The sequence below is a fragment of the Prosopis cineraria genome, unplaced genomic scaffold (assembly GCF_029017545.1).
Source record: "Prosopis cineraria cultivar Desert tree isolate PC_DT_omini unplaced genomic scaffold, ASM2901754v1 PC9, whole genome shotgun sequence".
NCBI classification, from domain to species: domain Eukaryota; kingdom Viridiplantae; phylum Streptophyta; class Magnoliopsida; order Fabales; family Fabaceae; genus Prosopis; species Prosopis cineraria.
Genome location: NW_026555340.1, coordinates 29,806,946 through 29,833,647, shown reverse-complemented (window position 1 = coordinate 29,833,647; position 26,702 = coordinate 29,806,946). Strand labels below are relative to the sequence as shown.

The following is a 26,702-nucleotide window of genomic DNA, read 5'->3' as shown; positions in this document are numbered from 1 at the left end:
CACGACCAAACTTTGTCCTGCATTCTCAAATGAGAATTTAAAAACAAAAAAAAATTGAGAGAAGTTGGTCCTCTATTCCAAATATAAACATTTCCATCTAACACACACATGTGAAGATAAAATAGCTGTATAGATAGTTGCTATTTAATTTTTGTTAACTTTATTCTTCTTTAAATATATAGATAAATCATCTTTCTTATATATAGTAAAATATTAAAACTACTGTTCATGGAACAGTGAAATTATCAGTACCATGAATCCACCGTTTCCTTAAAAAAAAAAATCAATTTTTTTTCAAATTTTTTGTTATGCCTTTCTTTATTTTTTTACAAAACTAAAACATGTTAGACTGTGACAACTAATATTTAAAAAATAATTTTATATTATGTTTTTAAGATATCATATTAACATATTTTATATTTATATAATTTTTAAATTATCTTCTAATTTTTTAATAAGTAATAAGTTTAAAAATAAAATAAGGTGTCTATGTTTTTAATATGCACACAAGTAAAAAAAATATTGTAAGAAAATAACAAGCTTTTTATTTGTTCATAAGTAATTTTCTATTGGAGGTAAATTAGATAATCATATTTAAAATACAATTGGATGGATACCTTTACAATAAAAATTTAAACCTTAATTTACCATGTTATTGAGATATTAACCCTTTCTATTATCCCTAACTCGCAATCAGGAAAAAAATAAAATTTATTATTAAAATAACTTATCAAACATTTATCATATGGATAATAAATCTTATTGGCGGCATTTTTTTCAAGGTGTAATTTTTTTCACATTTTTTGTATGTTCATAATATTTTTCACCTTGTTTAAAAAAATTAAAGCATACCTAATCATAACTATTAACATTTAATAAAAATTTTATATTATATTTTTATAATATCATTTTAACATATTTTTTATAAGATCTATTCTATTATTTTTATTAAATTGTTATAATCATATTTTATGCAATCTAAGATGGTGAAATTTGCTAAAGAAAAAAAATCAAAACAATTATAACGTGTTATGACCAACTAAAAATAGACATTATTCTTTATAAAAAATAGACAATATATTGAATAAAATACGGGACACACATTTTATCAAGCCAGAACTTCACATAAAGATACATGTTCATATAAAATAATGTTCAAAAACAAATAAAAATTAAGTGAATTTCTCCCAAACCCATTGCAACACGTGGGCCATTTTCTAGTGTTACTAAAGGGAGTAAATAATTTTTGATATATTCTTGAGGGAATTTTTTTAAAAAAAATTAATCACTCGTAGAAGTCTATAAAATGCGTTTTGTATTGAAACTCTGAGATTTGCCAAACAAGATTTATATTTTGAATGAAATGGAAGTAGTTTTTATTCATTTAGGTAAGAATTAAAAAAAAATCATGTGATAGGATTTTTTTAACTAGATTGTTTTTGAGACTTTAAAATTAGGATTATGACACTGTGACTTTCCCTTCATATTGGAATGATCAACGCTATGATGATTTATTAAAAAAGAATACCCGTGCAATATATTTTTTTAACGAAATACCAAAGTAATGAATGCTGTAAGAGTCAGCCCATTCTATGAAAAGAAAAAACGGACAACGCGGTGCACACAGGCTTCGCAGGGGGCGAATTTCTCTCCACTTTTTTTCGGGAGAATCTCATTTAGGACTTTTAAAGAGAAAAAACTACACTTAAGACCCAATATATGTTGAAATTATTCTATAAACCTAACAGCTATTTTTGCAAATATATTTTAAAGAGAAAAGATACAGTTATGAGAAAAGATAACAAGTACAAATTTATGTTTTTGTAATTACATATTCATGAATTTACAATTTTAAATTCACATATTAATAATTAATTATTCATTAGAAATAAAATTTTTATTTAAGTTGACATGTTTAACTTGACTAACTCAATAAATTTATAACTTACAACTTAAAGTTTAAATATTCACAAATACAAATTCATTCATTCACAAGTTAAAATTTAAAATTTATGACCTTATATATTCAAAACAAGTTTATTGTAATAACAAATTTAAATTCTTAGAATCACACGTTTCATCAATTCACAATTTCATGTTTACATATTAACAAATAACTGTTCATTGATAATGAGACTTTTGTTCAAGATTGACAAGTTAATCTTGACCAAATTAATGAATTTACAATTTAAAGTTTAAATATTCACAAGTAAAAGTTCATTTATTTCCAAATCAAAGTACAAAATTTGTAATTTTATATATTTAAAATTAAAGTTCATCATGATAGCAAGTTTAAATTTTTATAATTAAATGTTTATAAATTTACAACTTTAAGTTTACATATTAACAAATAATTGTTCATTGGAAGTAAACATGAAGTTCTTTCTTTCTCGTTAAGAGCAATTATGTCTTTTTTTTCTAAAATATATTTGCAAAAAAAAAACTCTTAAATTTGCAGAATAATTTTAAAATGTATTGGACTTTTTTTCTCTTTTAGAAGCCCTAAATAAAATTCACCCGTTTTTTCTCTCAACTATCTGTTAAATTAAATTTTACTTTTAAAAATTGTCAAATTTAAATCATCAAATACAATTTAACAGTCCAAAGCTATAGTGATCCCTTCTCTACTCTCAGAAAGCCATCTCGTTTCACAAACGGTCCTGAACTTCAACGGCCATAACCTTCAAGTACGACTCTAGAAATTTTGGACTTGGAAGCATAAAACGTTCTTCTACGTCAGTTTACGAATAAAAAACAATCAGCAAAATTCATGCCATTAAGCATAAGTAAAAGAAACTCGAAACAGAAGACAACTGATGGGGACCCAGAAACCACCTGAGAACCCATTCTTCTGAAGAAGCCTGCTTCATCTCCATGTCTATGGCAGCGGACCAAGTCAGTTTTCTCGCCCCCATATGCAAGCCTCATTTCAATTCTACGGCTCCAAACGAAATATTAGAACAAGAATAAAGAAAATGCAGAGAGGGTTGGGCTAGGGACCAAAACGAAAAGCTGATTTGCAGTTAACTTCATTGTACAGAATTTAGTTGCATGCATCACTAAGATGCAACTGTAAAGTACTAAATGACAAACATAAGATTGATTTGATCAGGTAGTTGGCAATTATTAATACGAAAGAAAGTACAATCTGGTTCCTTCTGCAGGCTCTGCGCATACTGGTTTTGCATTTGAATTGTGCAGGTGCATTCTGGAACCATAATCATTTCAAGGGTTCTGTTCAATGATTCTCATGTTTGTTTTGCGTCCACAGGAAACCATGGCAATCCTGATTGAGCGCACTGTTTCATATCAGGCATTGGAACAATAGGTCCGAGAAAGATGCGCCACAAATCAAGTATTATTGTGACAAGCATGGCAGCACCCAAAGCATCAACAGCCACTCTGCCCAAGTCCCATTTATTTCCAGATTTTTCATCGATCCTGCGCATCACATGAATCATCATCCGGAAGATTAGTGTAACATTGACACAGTTCCATTTCATATGTTTGGGTCTGCACATATTCAGAGACGTGCGTACGTTTAATTAATAACTAGGTTAAAACTCACCTTAGAAACATGGGGAAGCTTACAATAAAGTAGATGGCATAAAACAAAGATCCAACTTTGTACATAGCAGCGCGATCCACAAATTGATAGTAGGGGAACTGCACGCAATACCATTTATAAATCGTCCTCATAAATAGGCAGTTTGTATTGGAAGTCAACTACAGTGCTAAGCATTAGACTCATCAATGTAAAGAGAGAATTTTACATGACAACATCAACATAAGTTGCGGTAAACAAACGAATTGAAAGGCAGCGTGTATAAAAAATGCAAGTCCTACAGTGAAGACCATCAATCTCTTGTCCACAGAAGAGATAAGCAATAACATCTAAGGACTTCTATACATTGTTGAAGATATGGGGCCTAGGCACATGCTTCTTCCACATTACTGTTAAGCACGTAAAAAAATATTGTTTAAAGGTTGAAAAAAAAAAAAATTGACGTAAAGATAGTACTTTTTACTTAAAATGTAAAAAGAGTGCTTAATGATCATTTTGGCATCTAACCATATCTAGAATTTTGCGCTTTGCATGATTAAAATATAAAATCAGGCTTAGGCATGATACGCATTTGACATCCAGAATGTTTCTCTAAGATGCCAAATCTTGAGACACCAATAAGACAAGTATAAGATGGTTTAGCAACTACAACAAAGTATGTATCATAATAATCCAAGGATTCTGAGATGAGGAAACAATATATCCTCATTAAATGAGAAGATTTTAAATTAAAAGGTGAGGAAAAATGTCTAAGATGGTTTGACTTGTACAATTAAGACATTAAGTTGCTGTCAGCAAAAGCAGGAAAACTCAAAGTAGCAAAACAAAGAGAAGAAGAAGAAAGAAGAAAAAATGAGTAACAAAGTTATCCCTACAACTAATAAAGTACTAGGAAACAAACCATTGTCAAAAGTTTAATAAAAAGTGAGATCCTAAATGTATCCGTCTGAATAGCCAAAACAACCCATGAGAATTATCCCCAAAAAAAGCATTATGCAAATATTACTGAACTTGAACATTTGAGTTGAGCTTTATAGTGTGTGTGTGTGTGTGTGTCTCTCTCTCTCTCTCTCTCTCCACCTTTGGTGACTAATATATGCTTTATTATAAAAAAAAACATTAACGACTTGAATAACAAAGAACAAGGAATATATAGATGCTTAAGATACCTCAAAATCAAGTCGAGCAGATATTGAAAATCTTAAAAACCATGCATGAAACATAAATTTTGTTTATCCAACAACAAGCATAATGGTTTGCTACAACATACATTGGAAATAGCTAATGTTCCAGGTAGGCTATAAAATATGATAGAGCAAGAATCCATGCAGCCTCTGCAGCCCATCTTATTTTTTCAGGCAAATCAGCAGTAAAATTCCTTAGTCTGCGCAGTGTCATGTTTGATGCAACATGATAAAATAAGAAGCAGACATGAGTGAGCAGAAAAGTTGTGTGAGGTACCTGTCACCACCAAATACATAGATCAATTAATAGAAGAGTATATGGTCTAACTAAAAGAAAGTTTGTTGCCCTTAGCTTACATTGTTCATTCTCCACGATGGGAAGGTATAAGATGCGCCCAGAACTGAAAAAAAATAATGAGTCCAAAAGTAATTTCCAACATAACTGAAGATTATTATCCAGATACTAGCCTGCCAGCATTGCATAAAACATGTTAGGCCGAGCATAATCTAACCAGTTAAAAACAAATAAGATATCTGACTGGATGGGCCCACAGGCCAAAATAACATAAAGAGTAGTAAGTAAAATTTGGAATATGCATGCAACCCCACATAAACACTTGCCTTGACCCAATAACGGTCCTTCCAAGACAGGCTTGTATCAGCCTGCAAAAAATTGGGACGATGGATTTATAAATAAAAATAGTGATTTGAATGTCAAGGTCAGCTGTGCTGAAATGCTTCCATTATGTGTGGTAGGAAGGACAGAAGGTGATAAGGGATGAGGTAATCTCAACATACCTTCCCTACAAACAGCATTGGTAGCAAGAAAGAAGGAACTGCTGACACCAACCCAACAAGCAAATACTCCAACTCTGTGAAGCACTGCCGATTACCAACATTTTTGACCATCAGATGCACAAAAACATATAAGTAAAATTTTTTTTTATTTTAAAAAAATGAAGCAAAGGAAGTAATACTGCTAAGAAAAAAAAAAAGGATATCATCAAAGGTATCTCCATAATTCATCATACATAAATAGATCGATATAAACAGACACATTAATGTAATTGAGCTTCCTAATACCTAAATTTCAATGGTACCCAAGCCTCGTGTGCACGAAAACGACCACTAAAACATAACACAGCAAGATGTCAGTGGTGTATGCTTACGTTGTTCCCAAAATTTCAGTGTTAACCAAACATTCGCACACATCTAGCAAATACCTTCAAACTTTCTGAAGATTACAATGATACAGTCCACATACGTCCAATACAGCATAAAATTGATTTCTGAGAATATCTTATGAGCGAAAAGAATCTCAGGTCACTTTGCATTTGATAGTCCCCAAAACAAGAAACTGCGATTGCGGGTTCATAAACTAGAACTGTAGTAATTCAAATAAGATTGCTTAAAAATGGTCCAAAAAATGATTATTCAATAACCAGAGATTTTTCGGATAAATCAGATAATAGGTAGCACAATTTTCAACAATGCAGCAATACAGGACATGAGCGTAAAATAACGGTGAATTAGAAAGTCGACAGCCTAGATGAACCACTATAAATCGACGCGTTTCATTGTCAGCGATGCCTTGTTAAACAAAAGGGCATTTGAAAGAAGCACACCTCGTAAAGATTGAAGGGAACGACAATTCCGAGACAAAGAGTAAGCCAGACTGGAGTGTAGAGAAGGAAAAACAGCTCTCCCCATCGTTTGCTCGGATTAGGAGCAAGCCACAAGCTCGGCGAAGCAGAAGATGACTTGGGGGAACCTGCGCATTTGCCAAACACAGTTCTACGCAAATTAATCCAATTATAGGACTGAAAAAATGAAATACGAATAGTTCAAATCTTCGAGAGGACGGTTTGAAATGGCATTACCGCCCATTTCGTTATTCCGATCTCAGTTCACCGGTGACCGGAGATACGGACGCGGCTGGCACTCGCAGAATATTTGGTGTTGGTGGCGCAAGAGTGAGGCTGAAAGGAAATCCACTCTGTACTGTAAGTGAACTCCGAGCCTGATGCATCGGCTACGACCTTACGGCTTCACATCTTACGATGCCGCCAAATGCATAAATGATATGGAATTCCGCTTTTGCCCAAATGCACGGGAGTCCTTTGGAATTGCAAATGGAAATGAAAATACAAATAAAAAGATGTAAATTTAATTTGTTAATAAATTGATTTTATTTAATTTTTAAGTCAATTTTATATTTATTTTTTTATAGTTTTCCTCTTGAAAAAAAAAAATTACCGTTTAAAATTAAAAGAAATAATAGTTCATTTTTTTCCGGAGCAATATTAACGGGCGTTTTTCCAAGTTTGCCCAGTACGGTGAAGAGTTCCTTTATTTTTTTAGACAGCTTTGTTAATAATTGGTGGTACACTTTTTAAATTTTCGTGGCCCCCGTGAATGGGAACCTTTTTTATTATTATTATTATTATTATTATTATTTTGCCCGACGTAAATGGGAGCTTGGATGCGAGTGGCTTTGTTTTTTCAGCCAGCGTCATGCGAGAGAACTGTAGAAACCGGTCCAACAAAATACAGCATTTTATGTTGTGATGTTTTTTGGGTGCTTATTTAAATTATTTAATTATATGATGTTTGAAATTTCATTCTCAATCATACGATTTGTTACCAAAAAAATCATATAATTTTTATTATTCATAGCCTGATCAAAATAAAATAAATATCTTTAATCAATGATCCACGCCCTAGTAAGAGACCACAACTTTTTGAAAAGATACTTTCGTCCAGAAAAAATTCAAAAAATGAAAACCATTACACAATTTTTCAATCTTATTTTAACATGCATATTTTTTTTTTAATCAACAAACCAAACATATCTCAGACGGATACATTTTGTTGGGCCGAAGAGAAGATTAGGCTGACCAGGTAAAATTTTTGAGCTCTGATGTGATTTGAAAGCCCTTTCTTTTTTAACCCCAAAAAACAGAAAGGCCTTTGCTTTAGTCATTTTTATAAAGAAAAACTAACCTGTCAATCCCTGTGATTCTACTAGATTTTGAATCAGGCTCTTTTATTTATTTTTTTTCCTTTTTATTAGATACTCTTTCATAAAAGCTGAAAAACCTAGTCCTTCTGACAATGAAATTCTAGACGATGTTAATACATGTTGACAGAAGATGATGTGGAAATGCGGGATTGAAAAGGCAAACAGAAATGTGGCCAAAGTCGCTCTCTCTCTCTCTCTCTCTCTCTCTCTCTCTCTCTCTCATACTCTCAGGACTGTCTCTCTTCTCCTTGCTTCTCTTCCACCCTTTTCTCCATCTTTCAATCCTTCCTTCACGCTTCTATCTTCCCCTTGTACTTCTTTCTATCTCATAGTAATTATGTTTCATTGCTTTTACATTATGCTAAGTCTAACGAGCTCAAGAGCCTCTGGGGAGAGGATGGGAAGATTATGCAAGGTCTAATAATTAACTTATGTTCATTTCATAGTAATCAATGTCTGATGTCTATTGCTATTGAGTTTAGAGACAAGTTAATGATAGAGAGACAATCAGAGTGTTGAAAATGCAAAGAGATACTAGACATAAAAAAAAAGAAAATCATCGCAATGGCTATAGCATGCTGAACCCAATTCCCACCTAATATTGTCCTGAATCCACATGAATACAAAAGCAAAACCAGTTGAAGGAGCCCTTTTTTCCTTCTCAGCATCTTCGACATGGTCGAATTGGTTAGTTCCAAAGACGAGAGAGAGAGAGCCAAGAGCTTTTATATTGGGAAAGAGTGAGAGAAGGATTAACGGCACATGTAATATTATTGGTGAAGGGACTTTCCTCTATCAGAGTCAATTATGGGGATCCAATAAAAAGGAAAAAAATTAAGAGAACCTAATGCAAAATCTGATAAAACTAAAAGGGCTAACAAATTAATTTTTCCTTTTTATTAAGAGACTTCTTTTTATGAGGGTACTTGTGGTTGTGAGCTTCAGATTCTGCTTGTTTAGCCGGATAATTTTTCCATGTAACTTTTTGTTGTCTTTAGACCACGATGATTGGGTAAACATTATTCCAAACGAAATATTTCAACAAGAATAAAGAAAAAGCACAAGCATAGGAACAAAAAAAAAACTGTAGAAAGGGTTGGGCTAGGTAGGGATCGAAAAATGATTTGCTATTAACTTTATTATACATAATTTATTTACATGCATTCATCACACCTAGATGCAACTGTAAAGCACTAAATGACAAACACAATAGTGGTCCCTTCTACAAGTTCTAGACATACTAGTTTTGCAAGTGCATTTTGGAACTATAATCATTTTAAGGGTCTTATTCAAGTCATCTTTATGTTTGATTTCCATCCAAAGCAAGCCATGGCAATCTTGATTGAGGGCATTGTTTTCTATTAGGCATTGGAATTATAGGCCTAAGGAAGATACGCCACAAATCAAGTATTATTGTGACCAGCATGGCAGCTGGCCCTAAAGCATCAATAGCCACTCTGCTCAAGTCCCATTTATTTTTAAATTTTTCATCAATCCTACATAATCCAAAACATCATCAAGAAGATTAGAATGCAAACAGAATAAATGGATAAAAACAACCATTCAAATATATTATATATTGAAATTTATTGTATTCATTAAACATTATTAAAATATTTATTAATTATTATTAAGACCGTCTATATACCATGAACCTTGTGAATAATTGAAAACGGCACTTTTTTTATCTCATTTACTTCTTTCTTTACTTCTTTCAATAGCAAGAAGACAAACCACATCAATTCAAATTCACTTGTGCACTTAATATCCTAGCAGACACATATACTTCTATTTCATATGTTTGGGTCAGCACACTCAAATAGTGCATACATTTAACTAACTATTAGGTTAAAACTCACCTTAGAAACATAAGGAAGCTTATGATAAAGTAGAGAGAATAAAACAAAGATCCAACTTTGTACATAGCCTCACGATCCACGAATTGATAGTAAGGGACCTGTATGCAATACCATTTACAAATCATCCTCATAAATAAGCAATTTGCATTGGAAGTCAACTATATTACTAAGCATGAGATTTAGATTTTTAGCAAATGTTACAATAAAACAAACTAATTGAAAGAAGGCATATAACAGTGCAAGATCTACAATAAAGACTGTCAACCTCTTGTCCACAAAAGAGACAAAGCAATGACAGAACCTTTCCATGCATTGCTTTAATAAAGTAACAAAATGGTAATGAATTTTTTGGAGAACAATTCATGAATGGAAAAAATGGCTTCTAATGATATCTCAATGTAAGAGAGTGCCCTTTTTTAGTACAAAATGTAAAAAAAAAAAAGAGCACTTAAATTGATCATTTTGGGATCTAAGCGCGTTTAGATTTTTACACCTTGCATGATCAAAATATAAAACCAGGCCAGGGGGTAATAAGCATTTGACATCCAAAATGTGTTGCTCTGAGATGCAAAGTTTTGAGACACCAACAAGATAGGTACAATATGGTTTGATAGCTACGAGAAGTGTGTACCATAAAATCTAAGGATTTTGAGATGAGAAATCAAAACATTCACTTTAAAATGAGGAGCTTTTGAATTAAAAGATAAGGAAGAAATGCTGGAGAAGGTTTGACTTGTATAATAAAAACACTAAGTTGCAGCGAGCAAAAGCAGGAAAACTTTAAGTAAGAAAAAAATTAAAAAAGAAAAAGAAAAATGAGTAACAAGATATGTCTAAAAGTAATGAAATACAAGAAACTAGGAGAATATATAAATGCTAATATATCTCGAAATCATGTCTAGCTGTTATTGAAGACATCAAAAACCATATGTGAAACACTAAGTCTTGGTCATCCAATGACAAGCGTAATGGTTTTTTACTACATACATCAAAAATAGCTAATGTCTTCAGGTAGGCTATAAAATAAGACAGAGCAAGAATCCAAGCAGCCTCAAAAGCCCATATAATTTTTTTGGGCAAATTAGGAGTAAAATTCCTTAGTCTACGCAGTATCATGTTTGATGCAACATGATAAAATAAGAAGCAAACATGAGTGAGCAGAAAAGTTGCGTGAGGTACCTGTCACCACCAAATAAAAATATAGAGTAATTAATAGAACATTATATATATGGTCTTACTAAAATAAAGTTTATTGCCCTTAGCTTACATTGTTCATTTTCCATGATGGGAAGGTATAAGATGCACCTAAAATCAAAAAGAAATAATGGGTACAAAAATAGTTTTCAGCATAACTAAAGATTATTATCTAAAGACTAGCTTGCTAGCATTGCATGAAACATATTAGGCTAAGGATGAACTAACTGGATTGACTCACAAGCCTAAAATAAGGTAATGAGTATTAAGTAAAACTATTTTCGTGAAAGGAAAAATACACAAAGTAAAAATATAAACAGCACATTAATTTAAATGTTATAAAATTCATAAATATTTGGAATATGCATGCTATCCCACATAAACACTTGCCTTGACCCAATAACGGTCCTTTCAAGATAAGCTTTTATCAACCTATAAAAAAATTGAGATAGTGAATTTTAAAATAGTTAAAAAAATTTAATTTGAATGTCAAAGTCGAGTGTACTCAACGTACCTTTCCTACAAACAGTATTGGTATCAAGAAAGAAGGAACTGCTGAAATTAACCTAATGAGTAAATACTCTAACTCTGTGAAGCGCTGCTGATTACCACTATCTTTTCAACATCAAATGCACATATAAACATAGATGTAAAATTATTTGTTTTCATTAAAAGATGAGGGAAAAGCAAAAATGCTGCTAACAAAAAGACAAAAGGATATCACCGAAGAATGTATCTCTATAGTTTATTATACATAAATAGATATAAACGTATTCATTGATGTCATTGAGCTTCCTAATTCAATGACATGGTCCAAATATGTCTAATACAATAGAAACTTTTATTTCTCGGGATAGCTTATCAGTAAAAAAGAATATCAATTCTCAAGTAATTTTGCACTTGATAGTCCCCTTTATATTAAAAAAGTGGTACAAGTTAGTTGGACAAGCAGGATATATTATACTAGAGTGGATCGAATTTATTTGATATTCGTTCTTGATATTGTCTTTGAGTTTTTTTTTCTTGTCAATGATGCCTCATTAAGCAAAAGGAGATTTGAAAAAAGGAAATTAAACCTCATATAGATTGAATGGATTGATAATTCCAAGACAAAGAGTAAGCTAGAAGGGAGTGTAGAGAAGGAAAAACAACTCTCCCTATTGCTTACTCGCATTAGGAGCAAGCCATAAGCTTGGTGAAGCAGAAACTATATTTGGGGAACTTGTGCATTTGTCAAACATAGTTCCAACAAGTTAACCAAATTCAATGATAAATAGCTCGAATCTTCGAAAGTGCGTACAATTCAAAATGGCATTACTGCTCATCTTCTTATTCTGATCCGAGCTCATTAGTGATCAGAGATATAGGCTACTGGCTTCCGCAATTAATTTGCCATTGATATCGCAAGAGTGAGTCTGCTTTGAAATTTGTGGATTCTAGACAACGATGCCAAAATAATACAACTATTAAAGGGTATTTTTGTCAAATTATTCTATGAAAATACTTTAAGATCCTTGCATAACACCCTAAAATTTTTCTTCAAACAATCATCACAACCAGGGTAGAAAAGTGTTTACCATTATAAATAGAAGTCAATTAATCCCTTTTTATTTTAAGACGATTTTATAACTTGAATCATTACCATGGTAAAAAAGGGATCACTATGGTAAAAAATGATAAAAGATAATTTTATGAATTATTTCACTTTTTAAAATAACTATCATGGCTAAAAAGGTTTTACCATGATATAAAGAATTAAACTAGATAAATAAACACTACAATGGTAAATAGAATTAAATTATTTAAATTGTCATTTTCAAAATTTGAAATCTCAAGCATTTAAAAATAAAATTAAGTGTGAAAGATGCATATAATTTCATGTAAGTAAAAACACAATAAACAAAGATAAACTAGGAATGTAAAAGCTGTTGTGCATGACAAAAACTTTTAACCATGTCATGACCACCCCAAATAACACCCACAATTTCCTTTGCTACATATACATAAACAAAAAATTATAGTTAGGTTACAGTTACCTAACACAATTTATATAGAGAAAGTTAATATAAATTCATCCAATATTTAGCTTTAATTTACACAATACTTTTTTTATAAAATTGTCCTCCTATGGCTACTCAAGCCAAAAAATCATTTTCCTACCTTTATGCTTCTTGAAAATTCAAACCAAAAGCATAAATAGATCATTTGGTCAAACTCAATAAACAACCCAAAATACATGGCCCAAATCATCATGCCATTTTCAAAACATTTGATATTATCAAATACCATTGATGTCTCAATAAATAAATAAAAATTTCTCAACAATGCATGATTTATAGTCATCCCAAAACATGCGATATGTAAAACTTATTTAAAAAGACATGATTACAAACACGAGTTCATACACTTGATAAATAATAAAAGCTCTAATATTGACAATAATACATTATTAACAATTATAAATACAAACCCTGAAAGAGGAAATGGCTCATGCTACTAAGCCTCAAAGCTTCTCCGTGCGCTACACGCTTAGTTCTTCTCTTGAAAAATGTTAACGTGGACATAAGATTAAAAAGTCATAGTAACTAATGCCAGTTTATGATAATACATGCTAACAATTATTTATGAGCTTACTAGGTAGGGAACAATAATCATTTACAATTCAATTACAAATAGATATCATATTACAAGACAATAACTATCCTTATCTCCCTCTATTATTCTTGAGTTGTAGCTCCCACTTGATGCTAGGTCACTCAACCAAATGTAAACTAGCTCGAGTCCTTACAAATCACCTATTAAGCCTCTAAGAATAGGCGTACCACATAGCATCACATACAACAATAATAACAAATTTTCCAATACCTCCTACAATAATTATGCATGAACAATCATTAAACCGATCAATACAATATCATATATTTTATAACAAATTTTCACAACATATGTCCCATTTATTATTCCATTTAGCAAAAACATTTCAAATATTACATTTGCATTTCATAATTTTAAAACATATTTATTGTACTTTTATAAATATGTTTCTCAAGCAATCGTACACATAAAAGTAAGCAAGCACTAAACACAAATTAAAATATAGTTGCCTTGTGGCTTGAATAGCAAATTACCCTTTATAATTTTCCTTCCTCCACAATCTTCACCAATACAATCTGCAATAATTTTTCGCATCATATAGCATTAGTTTCAAGCTTTAAAACTAATAAACAATTTTAATAATAGAGTTAGAGAATATAGCTTATATTTCTAATCTCATTATTTATATTAATTATAAGGTTAGTATGACTAACCAAAATTCTAACCCCCTTACTAACATAATCACATCATTAATAGGCTATAATCAACCTCCAAACCATTTCTAACACCATAATTTTTCCATTTTATTCCTTAAATTCGGGCTATAAATATCTAGAAATTTTCAATTTGACCTCAAGCCTAGAATCACCATTTTAAAGCCTTATAAACATGTTTCTAATCTAAAATAAATTCCTAATCATCGCAAAGGAACCTCAATTTCTTTTTTCAAACTTTAATTTTCTCTAAACTTTATTTTCCTTACAACTTTCAATCCACTACCACTAATATATTTTTCCATCCCAATTGCATTCCTAGAATAATATCATTTTACTTGTCAGAGCTACTGAATAACAATAATTTCTTCAAGCCATCTTTAGTATCAAAATTGCAACATTTATAATTCCTACAAAAATTGCTAATTCACATTCAATCACAAATTTTAAAACTAATCCATATAATCATCAATATAACCTCTATTAAATCAAAATAAACAATTAAATTTGAATAAACTACCACTGTATCCATACATAACAATTTTCTCAATTAAAAGATAACTTTAATCCCTCAAATTAATTATTTGGAAAAATTTAAACCACACAAACTATCATTCTAATATCATTCGCTTCATTAAAAACTAAATAATCAATTGAAGTATCCATAAACTCAAAATCTACCAAACCTTGAGTTTTTCTCCATCAAAAAATCAAAAACTAAAAGGGATATGTAATTAAAAAAATATTGATAATACTTACACAATCTTAAAAAAACTTAAAATCTCATCTAAAATATCCTATCATGGAGTCTTGAATCAAAAATCACTTCCTCATTTCTCTCCTACATTCCCTATTTCTTTTTATCCCACTTGCTTTCAAAAATAGTGTACCACTATAATATTATAAATTCTCAAATCAACTTTCATAATTTTCTATAATTTTTCAAGACTCTTATAAAAGCTCAAGGACTTATAAATTTATTTCTATATTTTTTGGAATATAATTTTAATAATATTTATATAGTTAGAAGCAATCAAGTATAAAAGTAATTTACATAATTCAATTTAACCCCCCTTAGCCTTTTTAACTCTCCTTTTCAAAAAATTATGTATTGAAATCAAGACCTTAAAATTTATCTCAGATAATTACATGATTATTTTTAGTTACCATTGAATAATTTTCTTATGGTGTTACTTAACTTTTAAAAATAAAAATTGAGATGTTACAATTTGACTGTAGGAAATTTTAAAAATTAATTTAAAATTACGAGGCTGTTTGTTTTTCTATTTTTAAAAGTTGTTTTTGGTTTTTGAAAATAGAAAACATTAAAAAATTGTTTAGTTAAGTGTTTTCTATTTAGTTATTTGCAAAATTATTTTCATTTTCTTATCTTTAAAATACACTGCATTTAATTATTAAAAATTATAATTACTTTGATTAATTTTTATTAAAGATCATTATCATTGACCACTTATAATCATCATTATTAATTTATTTTTAAATTTTAAAATTATTTTTAATTAACATAACTAAACAAATTTTTATTTTATTTTATTTTGAAAAAAATTATAAAAATTGTATCATAAAATAGTTTTTAAAAATAAAAAATGATAACAAAAACCAAAGAGGCCATAATATTCTCAATTCAAAAGTGTCATCGACATTGGAGGGATACTCTAATGAATAATTTAAAATGATAAGTAAGATTATGCAAGGGCAAAAATGTTATTTAACTCATAAATAAATGTGTAACGTTGAATTCCGCTGTTGCCCATGTGCCACGTGACTCTTGGGGAGATATAAATAAAACATGTACTCTCCTGTTAAAATAAACAAATGAAGTATTTTTAATTCTTCAATGTTTAATTAATAATTTGTTTTAACAAATACCTTTCGTAAATAAACTACTCAACTTTTTATTTTTGATGATACATCTTTGCCTCATTAAAAAATAATATATGATAAATTAATTAATTTATTGAGGGGTATAATTCAATTAAAATATTTCATGTTTTTTAAGGGGAGGTGTGTAAATTTACATTTTAAAATCAGCTACTTTTATTTATAATTTTATTTACTTTTTAATTCGCTCTATTCGTAATAATATTTCTGCTTTTGCTTTTCCTATTAAAAATAACAATTATAAGGTAAGATTAACATGATTGCATTTATAAAAAAAAATAACATCTCATCCTTATTTTGTTTCGGAGCAACATTACTCCCATTGTCCCATGTTATTGCTCCATTTTCCAAGTTTTCCCGCGAATATTAGGTACCGTCCTCCGTCAACTTTGATATGATATCCCCAATATACAGGACCACGTTGAAGAGCACTTTTATCCTTTTGGGACAGCTTTTGGGCCCACACTTTGTAATTTTAATTTCTAATTTTTATGATCGAAGAGTTGGGTGCGAGCGGCTTTGTTTTTCTTGCCGGCATTATCCGAGAGAGTTATAGAAGCTGGCCAAAAAGTTATGATACTTAATTACATAAAATACCAAAAAATAGTACTTTTGCTTTATTTCCTTGATTACGCGATCTTTGAAATTTCATTCCCAATGTATAATCTTGATGCATAATAGGTCCTAATGAAGATAAAATAAGTATTTTTAATCAAAGAGTAGCGTCCTAGTTATGGACCACAATCTTTTCGAAAAGCAACCTTCGTACAGGCAAAAACTAAAAAATAGGAAATTATGCATTACACATTTTTCTGAGTGAACATTGCACATTTCTTTTTTCTTTTTAATAAAAAAAAAAGCTTATATGAGTTGGATATTGAAGCTCACCAAGGCCATCGTATATATTCAGAGTTAACGAGCACTTATAAAGTTATTATAGATTATCTACCAATAAATTCTAGTAAAATTTGATCATATAATCTCATGAATTATAAATCAAATATTTAACAACAGTATCAATCTTTTGTTGGCCACTGTACATTTCTTTTAATAAAAAACCGAACATATCAAATGCATTCACTTTATTGGGCTAGGAGAAAATAGAGCAACGCAATTTGGGCGGATTGGGCAAAATGGGAGGCCCACATTACAAAACTCTGACGTGATGCAATTGAGAGTTCCCCTGGGAACGTGGTCAATCCAATGCGAGTTGATCCCAGAGAACAAAAAAGATAAATTGTCTGCGCAAAGAAGTTCTTGGGCTTTGAGCCCGCATTTAAAACAGAATGAGAAACCCTTCTTCTTTTTTTTTTTTTATGCCTTTGCTTCTGCTCTAGCCCGTGCACCTTTTCTTTCTCCTTCCAAATAAAGAGCATGCTCATTTTTCCGGTTGATGTTTCTTTTTGGATGAAGAGACGAGTGACTTTTTTTTTTTTTTTTTTGCCTAAGAGTACATTGGCTGCAATTTTTAGTGTTGTCCTTGTTTTAGCAGCCAAGTGTTCCACCTGTCTCTTTGCTGTCTTTAAACCATGATGAGGACTGGGTAAATTGAAAATTGACGAAACTTACCCCGGCCATTCCAAACTTTCTATGGAATAGCTAGTTTAATTACATTATTAATAAATGTTGGTCTAGTCTATAAGTTTTGGTTTATAAATTATGAATTCAAATCCCCTGCTTAGATGAGAATTTAACTTATAGACAATATATAAATATTTTTATAAGCATTTTTTAAATTAATGCTTGACAAGTTGATGAGCTCTTATGACTGAGCTTATTTAAATATTTTTAAGCCAAATCTTATTCAACTATGTCAATCCCTAATGGTGTGCTAGCATGCAATCATTGAGCAGCTTTCGTTACCCTTGATCGGAAGGGAAGCCCATTTCTATTCTAAGCGGTGCTCTAATCGATAATTTCCATGCTACACTCCTTGAATTTTTCAGACATTATTTATTACACGAGAGCCCTCTTGCCCAGAATATACGTGCGTGGACTTGTCACCTTCTAGGCATTCTTCACAATGTGAACTAAGCACGCTTTCATCTCACACACCTTTTTTAAAAAGAAGACATAAAATTATTGTCCTTTCAAGGGTCCAAGATAGCAAATCGCCAAATTCTCAATTCGGACCACAATATATTTGGTATTCTTGGTCCTGTTGGTATAAAATATTTATGTTTTATATTTATACGCACACACATTTTAATATCTTTATTTTTTTATAACCCACTCAAATAATTAATGATAATATTTAAAATAAAAATAAATGCTATATATTTATTTAAATCAAGTGTAAAATTAGAGGTCGTGAAAATTTAAAAAAAATTAAATTTTAATCAATTTGTTTGAGAAACATAAATTAGTAAAAAGTAAATTTTACGGTGATATATAAAAAGGAGGGTGAGCTGCGTCGCGGCCATAATATAAAATCGCGGGCAAGCTCTTCGTCCTTTCTAGCTGAAAGCCCTAACCCCTGTTAGAAGCAGAGCTTCAGATGCTCACTTCGTCACTTCTCTTCATCCTTTAGCCGCTTCCCGTTAGCTCTCATAGTTTTGGAGTTTTTGGTCTTCAATGGCACTCTACATACTTTATGAATCGGCTTCTGGCTTCGCTCTGTTCCATGCTCATGGCCTTGATGAAATAGGGCAGAACACCGAAGCTGTCCGGAACTCTGTCTCGGACTTGAATCGCTTCGGGAAGGTGGTTCAGCTTACGGCTTTTCTTCCTTTTGAGTCTGCATTTGATGCCCTCAAACAGTGTAACGCGGTCTCTGAAGGTAGCTATCTTCAGGCTCCGAACTTCCATTTCTAGAATGAGTTCATTGCCTCGAAATCTCAAGTTGGTATATAGTCCGTTCCGTTTTTAATCGCCTCGCTTGTTCCTACGTCAACACTGTGTTTTTAAAACCTAATAAATCGATGGTGCATTCTGGCTTCATGACTATTTCTGTAGTCCTCCCGCTGCAAGGTCTTGTATGAAGTTGCTATATCAGTTATTGAGGCTCGCATATGCCAAAATTGTATTATGGCCATTATGTTTCTGGGGCTTCTCATTTCTCTCACTTTTTTCCCCTTTATAGCTTTTTATCTGTTAAATTTGAGATTAATCGATGTGTCATTAACATCGATTTAGGAGGTTGTGAAAAGATGTGTTCTTAAACCGAGATCATATTCGAGTTTCCGCTCTTCCACACCCTTTGTCTCCCTTTTGGAGTCCGGAGAAGCAGTCAGGACATTGGAAGTCTAACCTGAATCATAGTTTAATGACATATTTATAAATTTTCTGGAAATCTGGAATATATAACTCTATTAGCTTGGAACATGATGTTACCATTTTATTAGGGGTAGACGCGATTATTGCAAATTTTAATTTCTAATTCTTGCTTCACAACTTTTGGTGTTGGTCTTCTACTCTTTTTACAATAGAATTGAAATGTGACCCTCTAGTATGTTTGCTCGTAGTGTTCATTTCTACCTCTTACTTTTGTCTCTTATCAGGCTTATTGACTGATGAGCTGAGGAGCTTTCTTGAGCTCAATCTTCCCAAAGTCAAGGAAGGTAAGAAGGCGAAGTTCAGCTTAGGAGTAGCAGATCCTAAGATTGGTTCACAGATTGCCGAACTAAGTAAAATTCCTTGCCAAAGTAATGAGTTCGTGGGTGAGCTGCTCCGTGGTGTGCGACTTCATTTTGATAGGTTTATGAAGGATCTCAAGGTTAGCATTTTTTTTTGGTCTCTTTGTTTTTTCACCTGAGGCTCCTTTACGTTCCCAGATATTTTTTATTATATCTTCACTTTTCTTCCATTTTCTTTAATTTCATAGCCTGGAGATTTGGAAAAAGCACAACTTGGTCTGGGGCACAGTTATAGCAGGGCAAAGGTGAAATTTAATGTAAATCGAGTTGATAACATGGTCATCCAGGCAATTTTCCTTCTTGATACACTTGATAAGGATATTAATTCCTTCGCAATGAGAGTCAGGTATCGTTGACATTGATTTCCAAATATAGTCTATTCTTGAAACATTGAACCGTTTGATACCATTGGAGATTTTCGCCACAGAAAAAATAATAAATTTTATAAAATCAATCTGAAGAACTTTTCTTTGTTTTCTTTTTTTAGAAATCGAGTATAAACTTTATCTGAAGTAAAATTATCAATTCTCTGCAGAGAATGGTACTCATGGCATTTTCCCGAGCTTGCGAAGATTATAAATGACAACTATCTGTATGCCAAGGTGGCTAAATTTATTGAGGATAAATCGAAGCTGGCAGAAGACAAAATCCCAGGCTTGACAGACATAGTCGGAGATGAGGATAAGGCAAAGGAGATAGTTGAAGCTGCCAAGGCATCTATGGGTAGAATTCCTGTACATTTTTTGCGTGTAACCTTTGTTCCAATTTCTTCTGAAATTTGCTATCTCTTTATTTTCTTCAGGCCAGGATTTGTCCCCAGTGGACTTGATTAATGTCCAGCAATTTGCACAGAGGGTAATGGATCTCTCTGAGTATAGAAGGAAGCTTTATGATTATCTGGTTGCTAAGATGAACGACATAGCACCAAATTTGGCCTCTTTGATTGGTGAAGTTGTTGGTGCTCGTTTGATTTCCCATGCTGGTAGTCTCACCAATCTGGCTAAGTGCCCCTCTTCCACTCTCCAAATTCTTGGTGCAGAGAAGGCCTTATTCAGGTTTTGAACTCAATACCTGTTTCTGGGTTTTTTTTTTTTTTTTCAAGTTGTGGTTACTTATTGAAACTAAGAGGATTCAGATGTAAATTTCCTAGTCATTTTTCCCCCTTCCATGTTATCATATGTATTCTGCGAAGATAACAATTGAATTGATCATCAACAGCAAATGCTAATTTATATTGCATCCTGGATGCTGTTATTTCTTCTAATGTTTCACTTTTCCTATGGAATTCATTTTCCAATAAATGTCTTTGCCTGTACATTTCAGGGCATTGAAAACCAGAGGGAACACTCCTAAATATGGCCTGATATTCCATTCATCTTTTATTGGTCGAGCATCTGCTAGGAATAAGGGGCGAATGGCTCGCTATCTTGCAAACAAGTGTTCGATTGCGTCACGCATTGACTGCTTTTCTGGTTAGTAGTTTGCTTAAAATTTTGTTAGCATTGTTTATCTCTTATGACATCTCTTCTGAGTTGGCTATTCCCTCCATGTTTGATCTGATTTTGTTCTACACTTCTACCGTGATGCAGAGAGTGGCACTTCTGCTTTTGGGGAGAAACTTCGTGAACAAGTTGAAGAGCGACTTGACTTTTATGACAAGGGAGTTGCCCCGCGTAAGAACATAGACGTCATGAAGTCTGCTATTGAAAGTGCTCAAAACAAAGGTTTGTAGTAATGCAAATAGACATGATATTGCCGAGGCATTTCGCTTCCCCCTTTGAACCTCTTCAAAAGTTGAGATTGTCTATTTGGTTACTTATGGAAGTAAAATGTCAGAGAATGTAATTGACAAAATATTGCGAAGTGAAAATGGTTTTAACCAGGATACACGTTTTTCCTTAGTAAAAGTTCAATAGTGCCATTTTGCTGATTTATTCTTGATGTTGCAGACACACAGATGGAAACAGAAGTGCCTGTTGAAGTATCAAGCAAGAAAAACAAGAAGAAGTCAAAAGTTTCTGCAGATGAAGGTGAAGACATGTATGTGGATAAGCCCACAGAAATTACAAATGGCAGTGCATTGGAGGATCATAAATCAGCAAAGAAGAAAAAGAAAGAAAAGAAGAAATTGGGTCAGGAGATGGAGCTGCTGGATGAGGAAGGTGGAGACATGGCTGTGGATAAGCCCATGGCAACCACAAATGGAGGTGCAGCGGAGGATCACAAGTCAGAAAAGAAGAAGAAAAAGAAAGAGAAGAGGAAATTGGACCAGGATGCGGATGGTGCTGATGGGGTTGATAACGAGCAGCATGAAACAATTAAAAAGAAAAAGAAGGATAAAAGAGATGACGTGGAAGTATTTGAGAATGACAAGGAAACTAAGAAGAAAAAGAAGAAATCAAAAGGTGCGGATGCTGAGCAGCCAGTAAACTAGCTGTGAAAATAGATGTCTTGTTGCGTATGATGGTAAATTCATTAGTTTTGAATCTGGATGCTGGAACTTGCCCTATGTTGGCCTTGTTCTTCTTCGCTTAAGATTTGGCCCCGAGTCTGTCACCGTTTTAATATACCGTGCTCTAAGCCATTCTATAAGTATCCGATTGGGAGATTCAAATCCACGATTGTTCTGCAGCAACGATGACACAAAAAAAAAAAAAAAATCGGGTAAAATGTAATAAACATGTCTGAATAAAAATAATGTTGCGAATTGAGATTTCGTTAGTAGGACATTTTCCTAGTTGCTGTGCACAGATTGGGTACCAATATTGTAGTATATCATTCGTACAGATTGGGTACTATCGTAATAATATATCATGCATCTGAGAAGCAAATTAAGGAGAAATGGGTAGAAGTTAGAAAGCAATGAATGATTAAAAAATTGAATCAAATCAGATGGTTGGATTGTTGATCAATCAGGCGAACGGCTTGGTTAAGTTGAAAAAAATCATTTGAAGAGTTGGGTTGCTTTGGATCGACAGTCGAATTGGAAATTAGATCAAATCGGGAACTGGATTTGGTTTTTAATAATCGGACTGTTCAAAAAAAATGTCCTTTTTCTTGTTTTAAATTTTTTTATTAAATTAATTATTTGATATTATGTTATATCATGTAATATGTTAATTTTTGATAAATTTAAAATATTTAGTTTTATTTTTAAATTAAGTAATAATTTTATATTTATTTCTTATATTTAGATTATTATATACGTATATAATTTTTTAATTTAATTATTACATCATCGGTTCAACTGTTGGTTCAATCCGTTAAATCATACGAATTGTAAACTGTTAATCTTTTTAGTTTAATATCTAGTTTAATTTTAAAAATATTTCTAAAAAGCCAACAACTTCAAAAGGGTGAGTTTTGCAAGTCTCTCTCTAGCATTGCCATGGGTTTGGCATAAAAAGTAAATCACTATCAACAGAGGTCCTTGAACTTTTATGTAGTTAAAGGTAAGGCTAGTAATTAGGATAGAATTTGTCAATCTAGTGTTTTTAAACCTAAAAATAATCAGAATCGAATCGTTATTTTAGAGTAGAAAATAATAATTCAAACTTTAAAAGAGTTTGCCCTTTTAAACTTATTTTCTTAAAAATTTTATCCTAAAAAAAGAAAGACTAACTAAAAAGAAAGCAAAATTCTAGATTGAGGACTCATTTCTCTATTCCTCATTGACTCATCCACTTAAGAGGCTATACAAGAAAAAAAAAATCAAATTATATTAATATTTTGATAATAGTGATAATATTATTGTGGTGTGGATTCACTTAAATTCATTTTTCTAAATTTAATCTTATATGTAATAACTTTTTTTGATATTATAAGTGTTTTTTAGGTTTTTAAATTCAAAGAGAAAACAAAATGGGTTAAGGCCATACGTTTAGCCTTCAACCTTGAGCACCAGTACCAAGATTTAAAAAATAAAATCCTAAATTATGATTGAATTTAATAAGACCCGCTCACTTAAGCCTTGATCTTTAAGGGCTGATATATAGTCTTAGTCAATGAGATCGCATCACTATAATCACTTAAAAAATTATAATTCACCACCTAAAAGTTTTGGAAATCGTACCCCCTCCATTGGAATATTGGAATGAATCATTTGATCAAGTCTCAAGTTATCAACAGGGAGCCTAGAGGAAGCTATAGTCCTGCGGATCTTTAAATTCTAAAATTTAGACTAAATAGGATTAATGTTTATTAAAATGCTCCCTCAGCCCTATTTCTAAAACATAGTAAAAAAATTTTATCTTATTTATAAGATATTTTATTAATTTTTTTATTGTAAGTTTTATATTTTATTCTTTGTAAATATTATTAAAGATAAATGCTTTATTAAAAAAAAATTTTTTAATAGTGTCAAAATTAGAAATTTATTAAATTTTTAAAGAGAACTAATGAATATTAATATTTTTCTGAGTATTAATAAAATATATTGAGAAAACGGAAGGGAGTACTATAATTCCACAAAATTCCCTCTTTTTTCTTAAGGACATGAATTATGAAGAGCATTTGAGAGTTTAAACCCTAAACTTTAATGATATTAAGAAAATATTTATTAAAATAAAAAGAAAGAAGTATACACGGAGGTTGGTGTCTTTTTTTTTTTTTTTTTTGGTCAAAAGAAAAACAAACACGTCTAGTTCTCCTCTACAGCGGTGGAGGTTACATTAGACCAAAGCTAAATCACAACTAAAGCATTCGATAGGGACAGATTGAAGGATAAGAGTGTCAAAATCCACAAAATGAGTGTTTCTTGCCAGTTGGTTAGCGCAGCATACACTCTCGTGATAGGCATGGAAAATTTGAATGCCTTCCGTCTTTGCTAGCACCTGTTTGATCTGCTGGATTTCATAATTCATAGGGTGCTCTTGTCGTGCCCCACAAATCATGAGATTCATGGCTTCTAACGAATCCGTGAAAATGCTTACCGTTCCCTCATTACGATCCTTACATATCTGCAAGGCAGTCAAGGTTGCAAGTAATTCAGCAGCAATGAGTGGGCATTCTCCAAGTTCCATTAGAATCTGAGTGCGCCACCGCATCTAGCAAGCCCATCCCATCCAGTGACAGATCCATCTATATCAAACCACAGACCTCCTGCATTGGGTGGGCCACAAGCTTGCCCCTCACGAAGTCTTGATTGCAGAATGATCTGCTTCGATTCTGAGATTGATTCATCTTCTCTAAGTTGGTGAAGAATGGAGCCATACATGTCTTGTACATTTAATCTAGAGCCCTCAAACTCGCCACAGCATCTATTTTTCTATAGAATCCAGCAAGCGAAACCAAAGACCCGCTTTTATGGCCATTTTATCATTACTCCAGTGCCAGCTTCATGACTAAGATTCCAACTCATCCATTCCGACAAAGAAAAAATTTCCAAACTAGACAAATAACAAGAATTAGTCGATCGTAACCGAAGTTCTTTCGTAGTAGGACACTCTCCGAGCATATGTGAAACTGTTTCCTTGCAAAGACGCTCAAAGGGACAGTCAACACTCTCATCAAGCTTCTCTCGGCTTTAAGAAAGTTTGCTAGCAATCTCTTGTGGGCAGCTTGCCAAAACAACATTTTGATCCTTTCGGGGACCGAAAGCTTCCAGATCTCGCGCCAAGGACCTGAATGACCCTAAATCTGAGATCTGTTGACAAAGTTGTGAGCTGCGTTCATTGTGAAATTGCTAGCAGGTCTTGTTCTCCTCCAAAAAACCATCACGGGCAGTGACGGTGCCAAAGCCCTAAGCTAGGGTGTAACATTTTTTTGAGCTTCAATTAAACATATTTAAAATTTTTAAAAACCCAAACATCTTTAAAATTAAGAGAAAATTAACTCAATAATTTTAAAAATATAATTCTCATAAATTATGGATGAAGTTTTTGAATATTTTGAAATATGATTCATTCATAAAATTAATTAAATGTGTTTTTTCCTTTTTTATTTTTAAAATAAATTTATTATTAAAACAAAATATATTTTATTTAACTAGTCTTCAATTGATTGGATTTTTTATTTTTATAATAAAAAATCATATTGTACGTGCTTTCTCTAATTTATTATCTCTGAATATTTTTTTATCAGATTCTTTGATTTAATTTTTCTAAATCATTATATTCATCTATTGTATAGTACTTTTTTTATTAGAATTTTTTATTTAATTTTTCTGAATTACCATCTTCGTCACAAAGCTTTCCCTTTCTCTCTCTCTCTCTATTTTCTCAGATATTATGAAAAGGACATTAGACATTAAAAAGGAAACTTTATTATTGATATGCAATACTACATCATTGATATACGGCTCTATATATCAATGATAATCAAATAGTAAGTTTTTGTTGATATGGCTTATATATAAGTGATATATAGTATATCACTTATATATTATTGTAAATTAACATAACCAGACAATGAGATATAAACTTATTTTAAATTGATATACAATTGTATATTAATGATGCAGTATTATATATCAATAATATAAAAACACATAATTATTGGTCCAAAATAGATCAAATATAGTCCACAAAAAATTTTGAATTTTTAGTTTATCACAGGGAATCAAATACCTAAATTAATAAAATAAAAAATCATGAATCTGTAACTCTATTTTCCTGCTGGCGTGCTCTGTTTCATTGATGTATCTCACTTCGCATTTGTCTGTGTGGCTTGTTGCTCTGTTATCTCCTGTTCATCTTTCTTGCATCGAGTTTCGTATTCTCTCTCTCATTTGTTTCTCTCATTTCAAAGATTTCTTACATTTTGAATCTCCTGTTATTTCAAAAAAGCAAATATTAAAAAAGACAGTTTTGTAAATTAATTATAATCTAAATATTAAAAAAGGTTATTTTTGAAATTTGAGAAATGATAAGTTATTTTTTTTATTTGATCTTGTACTATGGGTTATTTATGTAAAAATCCCTAAAATTAAGCTAAGAGGTGCAAAATATTTGAATCAAGATATACAAAATAGCAAAATGTATAATCCCTTCTTATAATTTTTTTCAAATTAATGGGGTGCATTTGCCCCTCCAAC

The 26,702-nt window shown here is 31.7% G+C and overlaps 2 protein-coding genes and 1 pseudogene across 2 annotated transcripts; 1 reads left to right on the top strand and 2 right to left on the bottom strand.

The window, feature by feature from the left end:
• Window positions 1-2,993: 2,993 nt before the first annotated feature.
• Window positions 2,994-6,807, bottom strand: LOC129320683 (cycloeucalenol cycloisomerase-like). Its single transcript, XM_054966236.1, is given in 9 exon segments — window positions 2,994-3,441; window positions 3,569-3,666; window positions 4,836-4,855; window positions 4,858-5,026; window positions 5,107-5,217; window positions 5,371-5,412; window positions 5,548-5,631; window positions 6,375-6,520; window positions 6,630-6,807. Coding segments are annotated over 9 exon segments (870 nt in total). The 5' UTR covers window positions 6,637-6,807; the 3' UTR covers window positions 2,994-3,248.
• Window positions 6,808-9,071: 2,264 nt separating this feature from the next.
• On the bottom strand, window positions 9,072-12,065 carry LOC129319748 (cycloeucalenol cycloisomerase-like; annotated as a pseudogene).
• Window positions 12,066-18,473: 6,408 nt separating this feature from the next.
• On the top strand, window positions 18,474-22,261 carry LOC129319517 (nucleolar protein 56-like). Its single transcript, XM_054964622.1, has 8 exons — window positions 18,474-18,813; window positions 19,535-19,749; window positions 19,858-20,015; window positions 20,205-20,392; window positions 20,472-20,724; window positions 20,993-21,141; window positions 21,259-21,393; window positions 21,619-22,261. The coding sequence occupies exons 1-8, from the start codon at window positions 18,609-18,611 to the stop codon at window positions 22,101-22,103; spliced, it is 1,788 nt and encodes a 595-aa protein (XP_054820597.1). The 5' UTR covers window positions 18,474-18,608; the 3' UTR covers window positions 22,104-22,261.
• The last annotated feature ends 4,441 nt before the right edge of the window (window positions 22,262-26,702 follow it).